This window comes from Scatophagus argus, chromosome 1 (assembly GCF_020382885.2).
Source record: "Scatophagus argus isolate fScaArg1 chromosome 1, fScaArg1.pri, whole genome shotgun sequence".
Lineage (NCBI taxonomy): Eukaryota > Metazoa > Chordata > Actinopteri > Scatophagidae > Scatophagus > Scatophagus argus.
Window position 1 is genome coordinate 24,259,682 of NC_058493.1, and position 16,637 is coordinate 24,276,318.

The following is a 16,637-nucleotide window of genomic DNA, read 5'->3' on the forward strand; positions in this document are numbered from 1 at the left end:
GTGGCGGAGCTACAAATAACTGCAGGGTTTATATAGGGCGAGAAACGACTTCCCCTCCAGGCAGCCATACAACATAAACAGAGCCGCAAGGGGAAGTACTGGACCGTCTTATTAAAGTGCAACCACTACACATGTTCCACGGCCACATGGATCCCATTACTCACTGAGGAGATTTTTTCCATCAGGCCTGCTGGCCCCAGCCCCCTTCATCCTCACTCAGGCAATTTGTCTGACTCTGACTTAAATAGATCCTAAAACCATGTTATTAATCTGTCTCGGACTGATGCTGTTTGAAGCTATGCAAGAGGAAAAGCTTGCTTTGTGCTGTCCAGGCTGACAGCATTTCAAGACAATGCTTGGCACAAAGCCAAAGTCTCTGTGTGCTTGACCCACAAACAAATAATCCACACCTAAAGTTGACTAAGAACTTGACCTCAAATGTGTGGCACCAACGTGGGTGTACAATATTTGATATGTGGCCTGTTCCATTTATATTTCCCGGTGTGAGTTTGTTTTCATCTTACCATGTCTTCTTCTCTTTCCCCATAAGGCATTCGGGAATGCAAAGACAGCCCACAACAACAACTCAAGTCGCTTTGGAAAATTCATTCAGGTGAACTACCAGGAGAGTGGCACTGTGAGAGGGTAAGACAAGTACTTTTTATTTTCCAGAAAATAAAATAAAAAAAAAAGACGATTGGGAGTTAACCACTTTGTTGAACTTTTTTTCAGAGCATATGTGGAGAAATACCTTCTGGAGAAGTCAAGGCTGGTCTATCAGGAACACAATGAGCGGTGAGCGCTGCTCAGAAAAGCAGAATATGATCATAATCTTAGAAATGCAGTACTAAAATACATGGTTTTGTTAAGCATTAGTGACACTTGGATGGATGTAGGGATGGATAGATCTGTTGACGTTTGACAAACTTTCTGACATTCAACCTCCTTATAAACTTCTTATCAGGAATCACACTGTAGTACTTGCACCTCTTCTGCTAATTGTATTTTGTAATTAATTATAATTAAAATTGTAATTGTGCAACATTTATTAAAGTACTGTACTTATATTATGTCAACACTAATGTAAATTCAGAGTTTTATGGTTCATGAAGTGAATTGAGCTCTAAGTCGGTCTGACACTAATGTGCTGGACTGACTGAATGGTGTGATGAGGGTTAACCTCACCATGGGGGGCTCACAGTGGGCCCCATGCATTAGCCACCTCTTATTGAGATGGATTGCTGACTTCAGACCCTGCTTGCATGGGCATGCTGTGTGTGTGTGTGTGTGGGTGTGTGTGTGTGTGTGTGTGTGTGTGTGTGTGTGTGTGTGTGTGTGTGTGTGTGTGTGTGTGTGTGTGTGTGTGTGTGTGTGTGCGTGTGGGCGTGTGTGTGCGTGTGTGCCTCTATGTATTTCAAGTGGACCTTGGACCTTGGTCACACAGCTGCTGCACAATCTAACCTCTTACCTCTACGCTGCAGCTAGATGCTTTCTGAAGGAAATGCATTCACACATACAAATACTCATACACGCAAACAAACTTAGATACGTGAGCTGTTTTTTTTTGTTTGTTTGTTTATGTTTTAGCTACGTTAGCAATGTGGTGCTAGTGAATTAGTACGACACATTGGTTAGCTAGTAGTATCTCAACAAGTATTGGATGGTTAGCATGCAGCAGAGGCCTCCAGAGGATCATCTGACCCTTCATTTAGCACCAATTTTCAATTGTCTAACATGTCATTTGATGAGAGCAGGCCTCTAAAATGAATGACCAAATTTCCAGCATCATGTCTTTCTTGTTTAAATTGACAGCGTTTCATGCTAACATGAATTCCTGCTCTTTTATTTGCAGTATTTTTTTCAACTTATGATGTCTTCTCTGCTAACCAACTAATGAACCATTACGGGAAGGAAATGTTTTTGTCAAATGTTGACATGGTGTGACAAGTTGACATGGTGTGCTCATAAAAACAGGAGTCAAATTTTGAACTAGTCAGCAATTGAGCTTGCATTTCTTATGATGCAGCCTTATCAAGCACAAGTGAAAATGTACTTTTTTCTTTTTGTACTTTCAGAAACTACCATGTGTTTTACTACCTGCTGGCAGGAGCTAGTGAAGAAGAGAGAAAAGCCTTCCATCTCAAGAAGCCTGAAGAATATCATTACCTCAGTCAGGTGGGACCTTCACAGCCAAAAGATATGAGAACAATAAGTAATCTCACCTGGTTGTTCTATTTTTAATGTTTTCACAAGTTTTGTGTTATTCTCTGGGTGTTTGCTTGTTTGCAAAGTTGTGTATGTTGGTGCATGTCTGTATCGGTGTCATCTGCTGGTCCTAAGACCCCACCAAGCCAAGTACAGTTAATTCTGTGTCTCTGCAAACAGGAAAGAGAAAGAGAGAAATCAGGACACAAAAGAAACACATTCCACTGTTGGTGGATGTCAGCACCTGCTTTATAGTCCTCTCTCTTTCTTTCTTTGTTGGCCTCTCTCTGTCTCTCTCTCTCTCTCACACACACACACCCTCACACACACACACACACACACACACACACACACACACACGAACAAGACCTGTCGCTGTCTGACCTCTTTACTTATTTTAGACAGGCAGGAGTGTTTTATTTTAAACATACACTATATAGACAAAAGTATTTAGGCACCTGCCCATTTTACTAACAGGGACTTTAATGACATTGTATTCTAAATGCATAGCCAGCTTTGCAGCTTTAACAGCTGTGTTTCTGTGGGGATTTTTGCCTGTTAATGCAGTAGAGAATAGTGAGATCAGGCACTGATGTTGAATGAAAAGGCCTGGCTCACAATCTCCGTTCTAGTTCATGCCAAAGGTGTTTGATGGGGTCGAGGTCAGGACTCTGTGAGGGCCAGTAAAGTTTTTCCATACTAGACTTGTCCTTGTCTTAGCATTGATCAAAATGTCTTTGTATGCTCAAGCATTAAGATTTCCCTTTACTGGAAGTCAGGGGCCGAGCCCAACCCCTGATAAGCAGCCCCATAAAGAGGTGTGTCTGGATACCTTTGTCTTTATAGTGTATTTAATTTATATGCGTTTTATGAGTGTTACTGCATGTGTGTAGGTTTTGACTTTGGCCTTCATTTGCTTTTCACACATTCCTCACTCCTACATCACCACTCACAAACACTCGCAAAAACCGACGGCGACAAAAACAACTTTATTTGTCACTTGTCTCTACTGCATGTGTTGCACAAAAACAAGTTCCTCGTATCTATGAAACAAAGCCACAGTAAACACATACACACATTACGTATATAGTATGTGGATGTTTTGTAAAGCTTGGTTGCATCTCTTCTTCTGGACTTTCAGCCCAAGACAGCCAGTTCCCTTCCTCTAAAATCCTTACGCCTACGCAGAAGCGAGCAGGGAATTCCTTCCATTCCTCTCGGCCACCAGTGTGCACATATGCAAACACACAAAGACACATGCATACATAAATACATGCACACATTCTTGCACTCTGTACTCTGTCTCTCTTCCTCGTCCTCTTACAGGCCATTCTGTGTAGTTTACATAAAAAAAAAAACACTTTAACACTCTTGCAAAAGCTGAAGCTTTTGCTTGGGTTTCACAACCGCACAGTCGAGAAGAGTTGTTTACAAGCGACATAAACATGTTCGTTTCTTATTTTAACCGTCATTCATTTTTCACACCCAGCTCCTTAATCATAATTCTTTCTGCATTTTGTCATGAAAACCACACCCCCGATTTAGCATGTTTTATATAGCTCATTAATCCCATATGTGCATTTAACTGGCCAATGTCCAAGGCAAACCAAATGTTTTGAAGTTGATTTCCAGAAATGTTCAATTTCTAAACTAAAGCAGTTAAACTTAGTTATTTTGCAGAAACTTAAAACTTTCTTTAGCTGCTTGGAATATGAAATCCCCTACTTACAGTGAAGAATTACCGTGTCCTTAATGAATGAATGAATGGGAGTGGTGCGTTTAAGGACACCGTGACAGTCTTGTGACTGTCAGAATGTTTTGACAAGGTACAATACCAGAAGTAATTCAGGAGGCATAGACGAGCAGACAGAGATGTTGGGTAAAAAAACATCATTTGAATTTGTTTTTAACTTGCAGAAGAAATTTAAGTGAGCTGCAAGTGAATTTTACACATGAACAGAAATCTGTGACCGTAGGAAATCAATCAGAAAAACTCCTGGTATGCTTTAAAAAAATGGCCAGCTGTAATGTCAAGCTTATTATCAGTCCTTAATGGTGACGTAATGTACCAATCTTTGGGGTATTTTTCATTCCACATTCTGACCCTGCTTTAATGACTTGCATTTATGAGTATTTGTATTCGAGTGTCTGTGAACGCTGTTTGTGTGCGTACGTCCCTCATCAGTGTCTTTATGCCTCTGAATGTTGTCTTTGCGTCTGTATGTAATGAACTGAGCTGTGATGTTCAGACGTTGCTTGCGTCCTAACAGCACGTCCTTCCATCGCTGTTAGCTGCACGTACATCTGTGTACATGTTTGACTGTATGTGTGGTCATTGGAATGCTGCTCTCTAACCATAACCTCGCCCCCCTGTGAACTCTGCCTTAACATTTCCAGATGACAAAGTCAACCCGCCAACTGCACTGGGACAGTTACTCTGAGAGCGAAGCGGTCAGTATCTGTACCTCAGCTGTGCCTGTACCGTCTGTGTGTCTCTGTGTGTGTGTTGGTGAAACATCAACAAGCAGATTTTCGGTCACCTGAGCACTTGCAGCTCAAAAACCACACTTTCCCTCCCCACCCTCCTTCCCCTCTTCTCATTTTGTTGCTTTTTGGATATTTCCCGCTTTGGTGTGGGTTGTGTTTATTTTAGCTTTGTTTGTTTTTGCTTTTCCCTGTTGTGCTGCTTCTCAGAGTTATGCTGGTATGTCCAGTCATATCCTGGCCACTGTAGCTGCTTGTGTTGCTGTAATCAGACTTTTTTGATCATTGCAGTGTTTTCTAGTACCCAAAGTGAAATCCTCCGGGTGAAAGATGAGGTCCTCATTCAGCTGTAGAAAAACTCCCAGCGAAATGGCATGAGCTCATGTTGAGGCGTGTTTGTCGCCTCCTGCACTTCATTATGATAGCTTAACACGTCTCAAAGCCCCGAAACGGCGTCCGTGAATATGGGATTTTGTTGCCAACATTTCTGTGTAATATGCATCGCACTTACTGAATGACATTTGGCAAAGGCCCCACTCAGTCTTCATGACTATTAATACAAAGATCGAGTTAAGACTGACGTGCGGCAGCAATCAAATTATCCCAGTTAATAAGTCCAAAGTTGTGTGCAAATGCAAATGTTGTGCCGTAGTTACTGTAGTGTATTGGCACACTAAGGCTCTACTGTATATTGGCAAGAATCTGGAGACATGATACATATCATGATACAGTGGTTACTACTCAGTATATTTTGACATATTTTGATAGTGTAAATATAGAGTATCACAGAACATAACATCACAATAGTGTGTTAATCTTTTTTACACACTTACACAACAGCATAGGACAGATGACTAGTTATAAACTGAACAAAGAGAATTTTAAAGCATTTAACTTGCTTGAAAGTACAGTGTCTGAACTCAAACTTTCCTGAACAGAACGTAATGCTTCACAGCCACGATACATGTGAATGAGTGAATTTTATTTCCAGACATGCCCCATTGTTCACTAGCTAGTCAGTCGCTGAGCTGCAGGATATTTACATGCTCATACCTCTGGGTTGTCACAGGTTATTTGCCCACACACACACACACACACACACACACTCCTTTCAATCACTGAACCTGATTCCAGTCACACTTGTCTCTCTGCAGCGGAAATGCTGTCATTGTATGATGTCAGTGATCAAAAAAGTCTTTGTGATTTGTGTTGGGATTTCTTTTCTTGTTTTTATTATTTGTGGTGCACATTAAGCTTTCTGATTATTAACACATATATGTATCTGTGGACGTTGTTTCTTAAGTACTTGAATTCCACTCCTAATCTTAGTAAGTAAACTGTATTTTTGATTGTTTTCACTGAAAATAAAAATACATAAACAACCTTTATTAAATAAATGTAGATCTCCCTGCTATGGAAATCTAACACCGGCCACTAATAAGTCACTGCGAGTTTGGTTCATGAAAGCAAGGGAGGCAAAGAGACACGTTGGTGTGAGTCTCATGTTTGGAGTGTTTGTCTTTCTGGGGCCTCGGTATGTGATAATTATGGCAGCCGTGGAGGAATGGGCCTGTAAAGCAAAGAGCAGACCTCACATAACGCACGATGTATGTAGTGAAAGACTGTGGAGTTACGTAGTTACATCTAAGCATGTTTTCCTAGTCTGGGAAAAGCTCTTCTTCATAAACAACTAATCCACAAGGTTACCCCTCCTAAAGTGCATTTGATTGCAAATAATATTTATGTTGTGTAATACAGTGTTTTGTTTTTTTTAGTGATTCTTGTCTCTTTGTGTTGTGCGACCTGCAACTCGTGTGTATTACATGTACTGTGTAAAATGTGCACTTGCTGCTGTGAATTGGTGCATATGAGCATCTGTGTGCACACATCAGAGTTATTGCATCAAAACAAGCTCCCCCCTGCGTCTCCCCTCTGCTAGTTTAGCTGGTCGTCCGTCGCTCAGGAAAACCCATAAATTGCTGCTCTTCTCGGCTCTTTTGCCAGCTTGCCAAATTTCTGTGGACTGGTTTAAAGGAGGAAGCCAGGGCAGTTTTTCCACTACACGAGCAGAACCTGCACATGCTGCTGTTTACTCGATGCTCTGCACATTAGACCTGCAGTGTTGCTGTTCTGTTTGACCGCCGGGCTCCTTAATGATAGCTTATTTTAGCATGAGTCATTCATTTTGTCTGTTTCAGGCCACTTTGCTTTTCTTTGTTCTAGCTGCAAAGTAAACCTAAAAACTATTTTAAGCATCTTTGGTGAACACTATATAAACATGAAAAACATTTGGACACTTTGTATGTCAACAGTTTTTACTTCACGGGGACTCGTCATTAGCTCTCTTGGCTTCCAGGCCGGTGTGTCGTAACAGCTGCCGTCAGCCTGATAACACTCGGTTGCTGCATTTTCTTTCAGGACTGCTTCACAGTCGAAGGAGAAGACCTGAAGCATGACTTTGAGAGGCTTCAGTTGGCCATGGAGATGGTGGGCTTTCTTCCTGCTACACGCAAACAGTGAGCAACACACACACACACTCACACACACACACACACACACACAACTAGAATGAGTATGTGATGAAGTAAGATGGCTTTAACTGTAATTGTCCCCAGTCACGGAGTGGTCACATACATAGAGTGGCCATAAAAGTCTCCATCCGTAATTTTGAGACTCACCTGCAGCTGCAGACAGGTCCACGGTATTTTTCCCATCTCTTAAACATTTCCTGAACTGTCGTTTAGGATCTTCTCCCTGCTGTCAGCCATCCTTCACCTGGGCAACATCCGCTACAAGAGGAAAACCTACAGGGACGACTCGATCGACATCCATAACCCGGAAGTGCTGCCTGTCGTCTCAGAACTGCTGGAGGTACTGCAACATGGCGCACATGCTCTTTATATTTGTACTGCCAAACAACGCAAATAATAAACCTTTTCACAAAGTATGATTTAGATGTTAATGATCCATTCAAAAGACACCTTTCTCTCTGTTGACGTGAAGTGCCACAGGATATTTCTGCCTGCATTTACTGGATATGTCTGTTTGATGTGACACTTCTGTGTCTCGACCATTAACATTCACAAAGTCTGTCACATACTGCCTTATCTTTGTCGAGTGAGGTCGGAAAGTTTTGGGATGTACTTGGCATGTGACTCTCCAGCTAAATGGGCCTGAAGTAGTTTGCACAAGTGAGGCCATTATGTTTACACAATGTGGCAATTTGGTGTCAGGCTAGAAATGCGGTTTAGGAAATATTATCTAATTATAGTTTGTGGATCATCAGCCAAGTTAGACTCATTGTTTTCACTTTCCTTCATACAATTTTAGGATCTTTGTGTCAGTGCAGACCTGTCACATCTCTCCTTTAAGTTCTGTGCCAACAGGATGTTTGTGGGAGAGCGTAGACTGATGAAGAGAGTGGCGGTGGATGTTGCTGCTGTAGATTTTTTCAAAGCCCTCCTTCAAGCTGTCGCCCTGTCAAGTCAAATCTCCACGATGATCCTGGATTCTCTAGTCATAATACACACTGTTGCTATTGAACTAAATCAGAATCAGAAATACTTTATTGATCCCTGTGGGGAAATTGGGGTAATAATAGGTTTTTCACTTTCACAGTGGAGCCTGAACTCCTTTTACTTTCTCTCTCACTGCGGTGACCAGGTCAAAGAAGAGATGCTGTTTGAAGCTCTGACAACACGGAAGACGGTGACTGTGGGAGAGAAGCTGATTGTCCCTTACAAACTTTCCGAGGTGAGCCTGTTCTGCTGTAAGGCCAACATTAAGTGTCAGACTAAAATGCTTTGAATTTTGACATGTACAACCCTGATTCCAAACAAGCTGTGATGATGTGTAAAACATAGATAGTTAGATAGATTAATAGATAGATACTCAAGCACCCGTAGCCCATTACAGCAGTGTTGGTTAGTCAAAAGTAGTCTTTCTCTCACATAGAAGTAGACCAGGCAAAATCGCATTGTGTTGGCTCAACTATGACTATAGCATTTTTTTAAGTTTAGACATAAGTATCATACTCGACTGAAGGCATTGAAGGCCGACTCAATAACGGCAGCCTCGTCTCTTGAGTCTGACCCGGTCGTGTTTACAGGACAGTCTACACCTCTACCAGATCTCTCTCTCTCTCTCTCTCTCTCTCTCTCTCTCTCTCTCTCTCTCTCTTTGCAGCTCATGAACACACACTTACAAACACACATGCACAGAGTGCTTCAGTCTGTTTAGAAAGAAGAAAAGGCATTTCAAGTCCCTCTACAGTTTTCACTGGAATCCCCATTCCGAAAACAAACACGTCACGGTCTGTAGATGAGAGCCATCTGAAAGAAAAGCAGGAACAACATGGATGCAACATGCCTGCCAGCTTGAGTGAAGCTGTTTTTACACATGCATCATTAAGATGACTGAATATTTCTTACTGTAGTGATGTCAAATGTTAGTTATTCTTCTTGCACATGGGCAGCCGGTCGGCTTCAATGATTTTCTTATTTTCCAGTACAAATTGCTCTCGGTATTGACTCAGTAAAAACAGTGTCAGCAGTATTTGACCACAGGCTCTCTCAGAAGATGGTGGTCTGTTACACATTCCCATCAGGACGACAGCAACACTCATAATGGCCAGTTAGATTTTTTTCGGAGACATTTCATATGAACAAACAGTGATTGTTTTGGTAGCTCACTGGGTGGTCTCTCTGTAAATATTGTCCTCATAGTCACAACAGTCTCATTGCCTCTTAACTCAAATGATACACTTGAAAACCTCAAAGAAATCCGAGAGCTTCTGTAATGGGTTTCCACCATTTGGTCAGAGTTTAAATGTTTAAATGTTTTAAATCCGACTTCCTCTAAATAATGAAAAGCTTATGGGTCATTAGACCACAGTCTGTATGGAGTTCAAAATAATATCTGTCCTGACTCAGGGAAGCCGTATTCGGTCTGAGGTTGCTAAAAATATCCTGGTTAATTATTTAGACACAAAAGGAATTTTAACTGTGAGTGGACACTTTATGGTTTTGTTTTGTTTCTGAAGAGCGTGACTTACCTTTGCCGCAGCAAGGTCAAACATTTCCACAGGATACAGGAATTAGGAAGTTTTTCTCAGTTTGATGAAGAGGGTTTTGTCAGATAATCTCTGTGTTTATGAAAGAACACACAACACCGATCCTGCACACTACTCTTCCTCAGTATTTTACAGCTGAGTGACATGAAGTTTATAAATAGGATTGAATATGATGAATACGAGTGTGTATTTAATGTATAAAGTCTATTTTAACCCATTAAAGCTACCATTTCCATTAGGCCTGCCTGAAATTTTCAAGCCGAACTTGGCAGATGATATTGTCTGCAACACACTCGATTGGATTGCTAGATCTCATAAGTGAGCCTGATGAGTTTTAGGCTGGTTAATGACGTTAATGATGGCTCAGGGTCGTCCTGCTGTGACACAGTGCAGTCTGCCAGCATGTCTGCAACGTTTGCTTCTGTGCAGAGAATATCAATGCTAGAGATGTGTTTGAGTAGTAGAGTCGTCTGGTTTTTCCTGTTTATCTGGTTTTTACCTTTTTTACATTTTCCAATTAAAGTCCTGAGCACAGGGGTTGCTGACAGAACAGTGAGGATGTGATAACAATCAGGTTTAAACTGTAAAAGGAGAAATATATCTTTCAAACTGGACAAGTGTTTTCTGAGACCTTCATCTTAATATAAACCCATTTGTGTTGGAGCTGTGCAAAAGGCCAGGCTGTAATGTATAATACGTGTGTCATGCACACGTGTGTGAAATGTTGAGTTTGAGCAGGTGACACTGGAATGATGTCCTAAAGTAACCTTTGGCCCAGCCGGACGGATGTCATTAACTTAAAAGGAATGTTAAGGAGAATATTTCTGGAGTTAAACTTCATTTGCTCTTTTGCTCAAAGGACAGTAAATGTGTAGTGAGAGTCAGCAGCTAGCCTTTTATATGTTCCATCTCACGTGTTTATGGGAAGTTATGTGCCTGGGACCATCCACCACATAACCCCCCCCCCCATAAAATTGCTTTTTAGACACCAGAATTTGTATAAAATAACATGTTAGTTAGTGATCTTTAGCAGATTTTATTACCTTTTAGATAGAGCCAAGCTAACCGGCTACTGCTGGTACCTTCACATGGAGTGTATGTCAGTCAAGTGCTTTGCAAAATGGGAAGTTATTGTGAAAATTAGTGTCTGCTGCGTAGGGAAACAGTCGTGTCCCTCATCCGTCCCCCGTCTTAATCAGTCATATGCTGCAAACTGAGATACCACCAGTAGGACCAACACTAAAGAGATACTGAATGTGTCCCCGTCCAGGCTGGTACGGTGCGAGACTCCATGGCAAAGTCCCTGTACAGCGCTCTGTTTGACTGGATTGTCTTCAGGATCAACCACGCTCTGCTCAACGTCAAGGACCTGGTGGAGACCACCAAGGTAGGACGCCACAAATGCCTTGACTGTTACAATCACGTGTAATGAAAACCGTTTAAATTCGACACAAGATCATGAAATGATCGAGTTGTTGTCTGAGATATTCATGAGACATTAATTTTAGTTTTAAATTTGAAAGTCTGTTATCTTAACCATCACATTTACTCCAAAACTTAATGCTAAGAAAATTTGAAATCTTTACTGACAACATCGTGATCTTTTAGATGACAGTTTTTTGAAATACCAATACAGATGAATCGCTATAAGCAAAAACGCTTGCGTTATTGATGAGCCTGATAAGTTGTTTCGTGTTGTGTTTGATTGTCTCCCTCAGATCTTGTCTATTGGAGTGCTCGACATTTTCGGTTTTGAGGATTATGAGAACAACAGCTTCGAGCAGTTCTGCATCAACTTTGCCAACGAACGTCTCCAGCACTACTTCAACCAGCACATCTTCAAGCTTGAACAAGTAGGACGTCTCAATCATGATCTTTTTTTTTTCTCAAGGTTGACAGCTCTCAGGAACTGGCTTCATCTGTGTAATGTTTGTAAGGGGGAGTTAATCTTGAGAGCCACTGTATTATTGCCACTGCTATTTCAACGCATTGTACCAACCACTTAAGTTCTTCGGTTGTGACCATTTCTAAAGAAAAGCCTTGTCCTTATCACAAGTACATTACAAAGACACTGATACAATGGAGGAATGCTTTATTGCATTATGCAACAGGGTTAGTGGAGAAGCTGTGTGACTCAGCTTGCCCTCTCTGTGACCACCGCACCCGAGGATGTATGTTCTCTTAAGTGGGCTGATTAACTTCAAAGGGCTTTTTAAAGTCATGATGTGTAAGATTTGCCTCTAAGTTAAACATTGTGTTTGCCTTGAGATTGACTCAGCAGCCTGCCCTGACACGTTCAAGGGGCTTTCATTCAGTTTTGAATTACACCAGGACTTTAAGGACTGCGGCTTGAGTCACTCCTGTTTTGTGCAAAGGCAGTCGTTCATGAACCCGGTCTTACCCCCATGTCATAAATATGTCAAGATTTACATTGTAGATTTATGTGATGAGGACAGGCTTCAAAGACTTTGTTGTTTTGGATGTTAAGATAAGTGAAATTCGGAATCATTGTGTTGTAGATTAAAGGCTTTTCAGATTTGTTCTTCATAAGACCTGTTGGATTATCTAAGTAATGGCCCAAGAATGCAAAGCTTCATAAAGCAACTAAATAGTCATACATGCGTGTTTTAATGCAATTTCTGCAAGGAATGAATGTGAATATGAAAAACAAACGTATCTGTAGATGTAGATGTAGAAATATACAATGTGGAAAAGTTTAAACACCCAGTCAGTCAGTGCTTTGTTTGTCTCCCAAAATTATAATCAGCAAACAGTCTTTTCAGTCCTGCAAAGCGTTTCGTGCACTCTTGTCTCTGTAGAACATGTATGAGAATGAATTTTTCAATAATTAAGCAAAGCCCACTAAAAAAACCTTAATGTTTAGCATTAGTTGATTTTTAGTATAGATCACAATCTTGCGGTACATTTGCTTCTTTTCAGTTTTCAGCACTGACTCTGAGACTTCATCTATCAGTAGCTGCTGATTCTTATTAAAGTACTCCCTGTCGCCGCACTAATCTAGGTCATAATTTGCATCTAGCAAAACAGCTGGCAAACTGTTCTTTTCTTGAAATGCAGCCTGTTTCTTTCTCTGTGTTGCGTCTTTAGTGCGAATTTAGTATTTTGGAACGTCAAGACAAAATGACTCTTTTTTTGGGTGGTTGAACAGAGCTTTCCTTGGAGACTAGCAGGGGGATTCCAAGGAAAAAAAACACTGAGAATTACTTGTCATTACAAACACTCGATTTTCTCTGGAAAAAGGAAAATAACTGCTGTAGCAGTGAACATTGTAGAGTGGGACCAGGGACAACAGATAATGACTATACCTGTTAGTTGCAAATTGAATTAGCTGCTAGCATTGTAGACATGTTTAATTGCTCTGCAAGTCTTATTTCAAATTAGTCCTCCACAGAGTGTGTGTGAGTGCAGCTGTTTTGTTGCTGTGAAGAACCGCTGATTGCCTGCAGGATACACATTACATACATTCACTTGTCTGGTCAAACTGTAGTGACGGCAAGCTGCAAAAGGCAAAAGTCACACTCGTGATAATCAGCAGGCACTTTTGACTTGACCTCAGGCCTATTACACCAGCAGCTACGTGACATACTTTTACACAAGTTTTGTCATACGTGCTCTCAGCTTTGTAGAGGTGTAGCCACATATACTAAGCCAGCCCTGACACACTAGTTTATATACACTATATTGATCTCCAGTTGCAGCATCCCATTACTCTGCATGTGAGCAGGACTGGGAAATTATTAGTAAATGTGTTCTATTATTGATTTCTGATGTTTTCCGTGGATCAAACTGCCACTGCAGTTTTTAAAGTCTTTTTTTTTTTATCAGACATCCTGGATTTTATCAGAACAAAATCCACATTTCTGTCAAAATCACCATCTTGTTATATAACTGATTTTGGAGTTTTGATTAAGACCTTAAGATCTGATGAGTTGAAACTGGAGTGGGTAGGAACTCATAAAGGCCTCGGATCAGTAAAGCATTTCGGCGTGTGCGGAAAAATCGAAGTACACCACTGAGGAAGCCTAAAAGCATCTGAAAATGATTCGGCCTGGCATGCATCAGATTTCCACTGAGGTCAGCTTCACACCCTCGTCTGCAGTTACGTACAGTGTACTTCCTTTCATCTGTCGACAAATGAGTCACTCTGTTGGAGCAGTTTGGGGTTTGCTTAAGGGCACGTCGATGGTCATTTGGGGAGCAGAACGTATTTTCTTCTGTTGCTCTATTTTCTGAGCGCTTCCAGCAACAACAGCTCTCGGCCAGTGATCACGTCGTTGAGAGAGATGAAAAGGAATAAGAGCATGTTAGTGCATCTTCCTGACGTTGCTCATCTGTGCCTACTGCACAGATCATAAATCCCTGTGTGTGTGTGGCAGACATGACGCACACTTTACGTTTAACATTCACACAAGCAGACACACACATTAGAATAATTTATGATGATCTTTAGCCCCTTTCACACATGCACTTTACATTAATCTGATGGTAATTCAACGTGTTGGTCATATTCAAATCATTTGCTTGCGGTAAGTAAAAGCAGTGACATTACGTTCTCAAATTGCTCAATTAGAAGTAAAAGCCAAGCGTTTGAAATTTCACTTCGCTTCAGATGTACAAAGGTTTTATGTGCTGAAAGCTAAGTACACTCAAATTAAAGCTAAAAGCCGTTTTTCAGAGTGGGCCTCGGTGTTTTATCATTATTTTACTGGACCATCAGTATTAACATGTTAACGTGTGAACAGTTGTTCAACATTGCAGCTGGTTGAGGTGGAGCTAAAACTCAGTTGTCTCTGCCTCTTAAATGGAGTGGAGTAAAAGTATAAAGTAGCCTGAAAATTTTCTTTAAAAAATTATATAAAATGACAATACTCAAGTACAAGTAGTACTTAAATACAGTACTTGAGTAATTGTGCTTAGTTACATGTCACCACGACGTGAGAATTTCCACTTCATGCCAATCTCTGCTTGTAGTCTACGTTTTGGAATCCAATATTGTGTTTTTTTACTGTATTCGTTTTCCTTCATTAGAAAATATGATTATTCTTTCCTAAATTAATAAAACACAAAAACACAAACAATATAATATAATCACATATATTGGTAGAGAGGTTGCGGAAGAGAAGCTGATTCTGCACATCACAGAGTCATTGTTGCGGTTTGACGATACAGTCTGCTGTCTAATGTAATGCAGTCCAATCCAAACCCCCCACAAACCACAGCTTAGTGATTACAAAGGGATGAGTCGGCACCCATCTGACACAAACTGGATATTATAACTTTCACTTCAGGGTCGTTGTATTGGATTGTATTGCACAGGTGTTCGCTTTATAGTTTCCAACCACAAGTCTTTTTAAAAGAGACAAGAGCAAAAAAGAAAAACAAAACCAAAACTGTCTTTCGTGAGTTACTCAGACAAAAATTAGACTATCATGTTCTGAGATGTTTATGTTGTCAAAGGATGCAAAGACAGATGTGTTCTTTGGCTTTAATTGTTATTATTTTTATCGAAGAGAACATTTAGCTTGCAGTCAGACATGAAATAAAAACTTGATGACACTGAACATGAATCGATCCCAAATTAAAAACCAATTCTCTCATCCCTTTGTTTATACCTTATTTCATCATGTGTTCTAAAATGACAGAAAAATGTATGACCACATAATAGTTAAAAAGCGTGCACCTTCAGTATTTCCAGGAGAGAAGAGATAACACCTCATACGGGAGTGTTGAAAAGCTGAAATTATAAGCTATAAAACAAACTTCTGCACTTTTTGTTGCTCCAACCTCTTTTGGTCTGGTGTGACCAGCAGCTTACGGCCGCTAATGTAGGCAACCTTTAAATCTATTTATTGCTGTGTAATTAACATTGCTGAGTCGGATTGCTGACTTTATGGTTCTTGTCTTCTCGTCCTACAAGTTGCAATTATCCCACGATTGGAACTTGCTTTGGCTTCAAATTTTTCTATGTTAGTTAAGGACAAATGTTTTTTGGCTTTTTTCCCCCCACAGACTATCTGTGTATTACTCAGGCATACAGTCAATCCCTCTGAATCTGCAACTGCACCAGCTGCAGCTTCAGTCGAGGAGCAACAGCTGGCGTTGAAGCGTCTGTTTGGTTAAATAAATCTTTTGTTGATAAGAGTTAAATGGATCACCTCTATTGTTTGTATTTAGAGAGTTCAGCACCAAATACAAATCACTGCAAAAGCGTGTTGTAATCTAAATAGAATGCCAGACATTTTTCTCAAATCTTGCCCATAAGCAGACTCGAATTATTTGGTTTTACTTTTTAGTTAAATATTAAAAAATGTCATCTTTTAGGCTGTTCCTCCCTGTTGTCTTCAGCACAGATAGTGGAGGAAGCAGCTGTAATTAACTTTTTTCTGCCTTATGACTTAAGGGGAAACAAGAGAAAGAAACAAAATACCAGTGATTTTTTTTTTATTATTAAACCTCCTCTTTATTGGTTAAATCTTTTTCCCAGGAACACTGGAAAATAACATGTATGGGGAAGAGCACTGATAAATGCTCTGAATGCGTCATTCATTATTAAACCACCAAGAGGCCAGGCAAAAAGCTCTGAAGGGTGTTTTATGGTGCAAGGAGACAACATGAAAGCATGCACACAAACAACATTGTTGCTTTGACTGAAGTATTTAAAACAGCCCAGCCCACATAGAGCCGGTTGCCTGTTTTAATGACACGTTGATAATACATGTTTTAATTGACGCCTCGAGATGTTTCCTTTGATGCCACACGCACTGTACGCCTTCTGACCTTAAACCGGATCTCTCTACGTTTTCCACCTGCTTGGAGGCATCAAAGTACAATAGCAGTGTGTTTTTACGTATTGATG

General features: G+C 40.6%; 1 protein-coding gene across 14 annotated transcripts in view; it reads left to right on the top strand.

Moving 5' to 3' along the window:
* myo9aa (myosin IXAa) overlaps positions 1 to 16,637 on the top strand; it is a 92,117-nt gene that overhangs the window by 47,577 nt on the left and 27,903 nt on the right. For 11 of the 14 annotated variants that reach the window (XM_046393647.1, XM_046393682.1, XM_046393673.1 and 8 more), the window contains exons 3-11: positions 551 to 645; positions 733 to 795; positions 2,076 to 2,175; positions 4,603 to 4,656; positions 7,108 to 7,205; positions 7,434 to 7,560; positions 8,353 to 8,442; positions 11,031 to 11,147; positions 11,479 to 11,613. In XM_046393647.1, coding sequence (XP_046249603.1) covers positions 551 to 645; positions 733 to 795; positions 2,076 to 2,175; positions 4,603 to 4,656; positions 7,108 to 7,205; positions 7,434 to 7,560; positions 8,353 to 8,442; positions 11,031 to 11,147; positions 11,479 to 11,613 — 879 coding nt within the window. The remainder of the gene's footprint in view (positions 1 to 550; positions 646 to 732; positions 796 to 2,075; positions 2,176 to 4,602; positions 4,657 to 7,107; positions 7,206 to 7,433; positions 7,561 to 8,352; positions 8,443 to 11,030; positions 11,148 to 11,478; positions 11,614 to 16,637) is intronic. The other 3 variants (XM_046393711.1, XM_046393720.1, XM_046393758.1) reach the window with 1 other exon arrangement.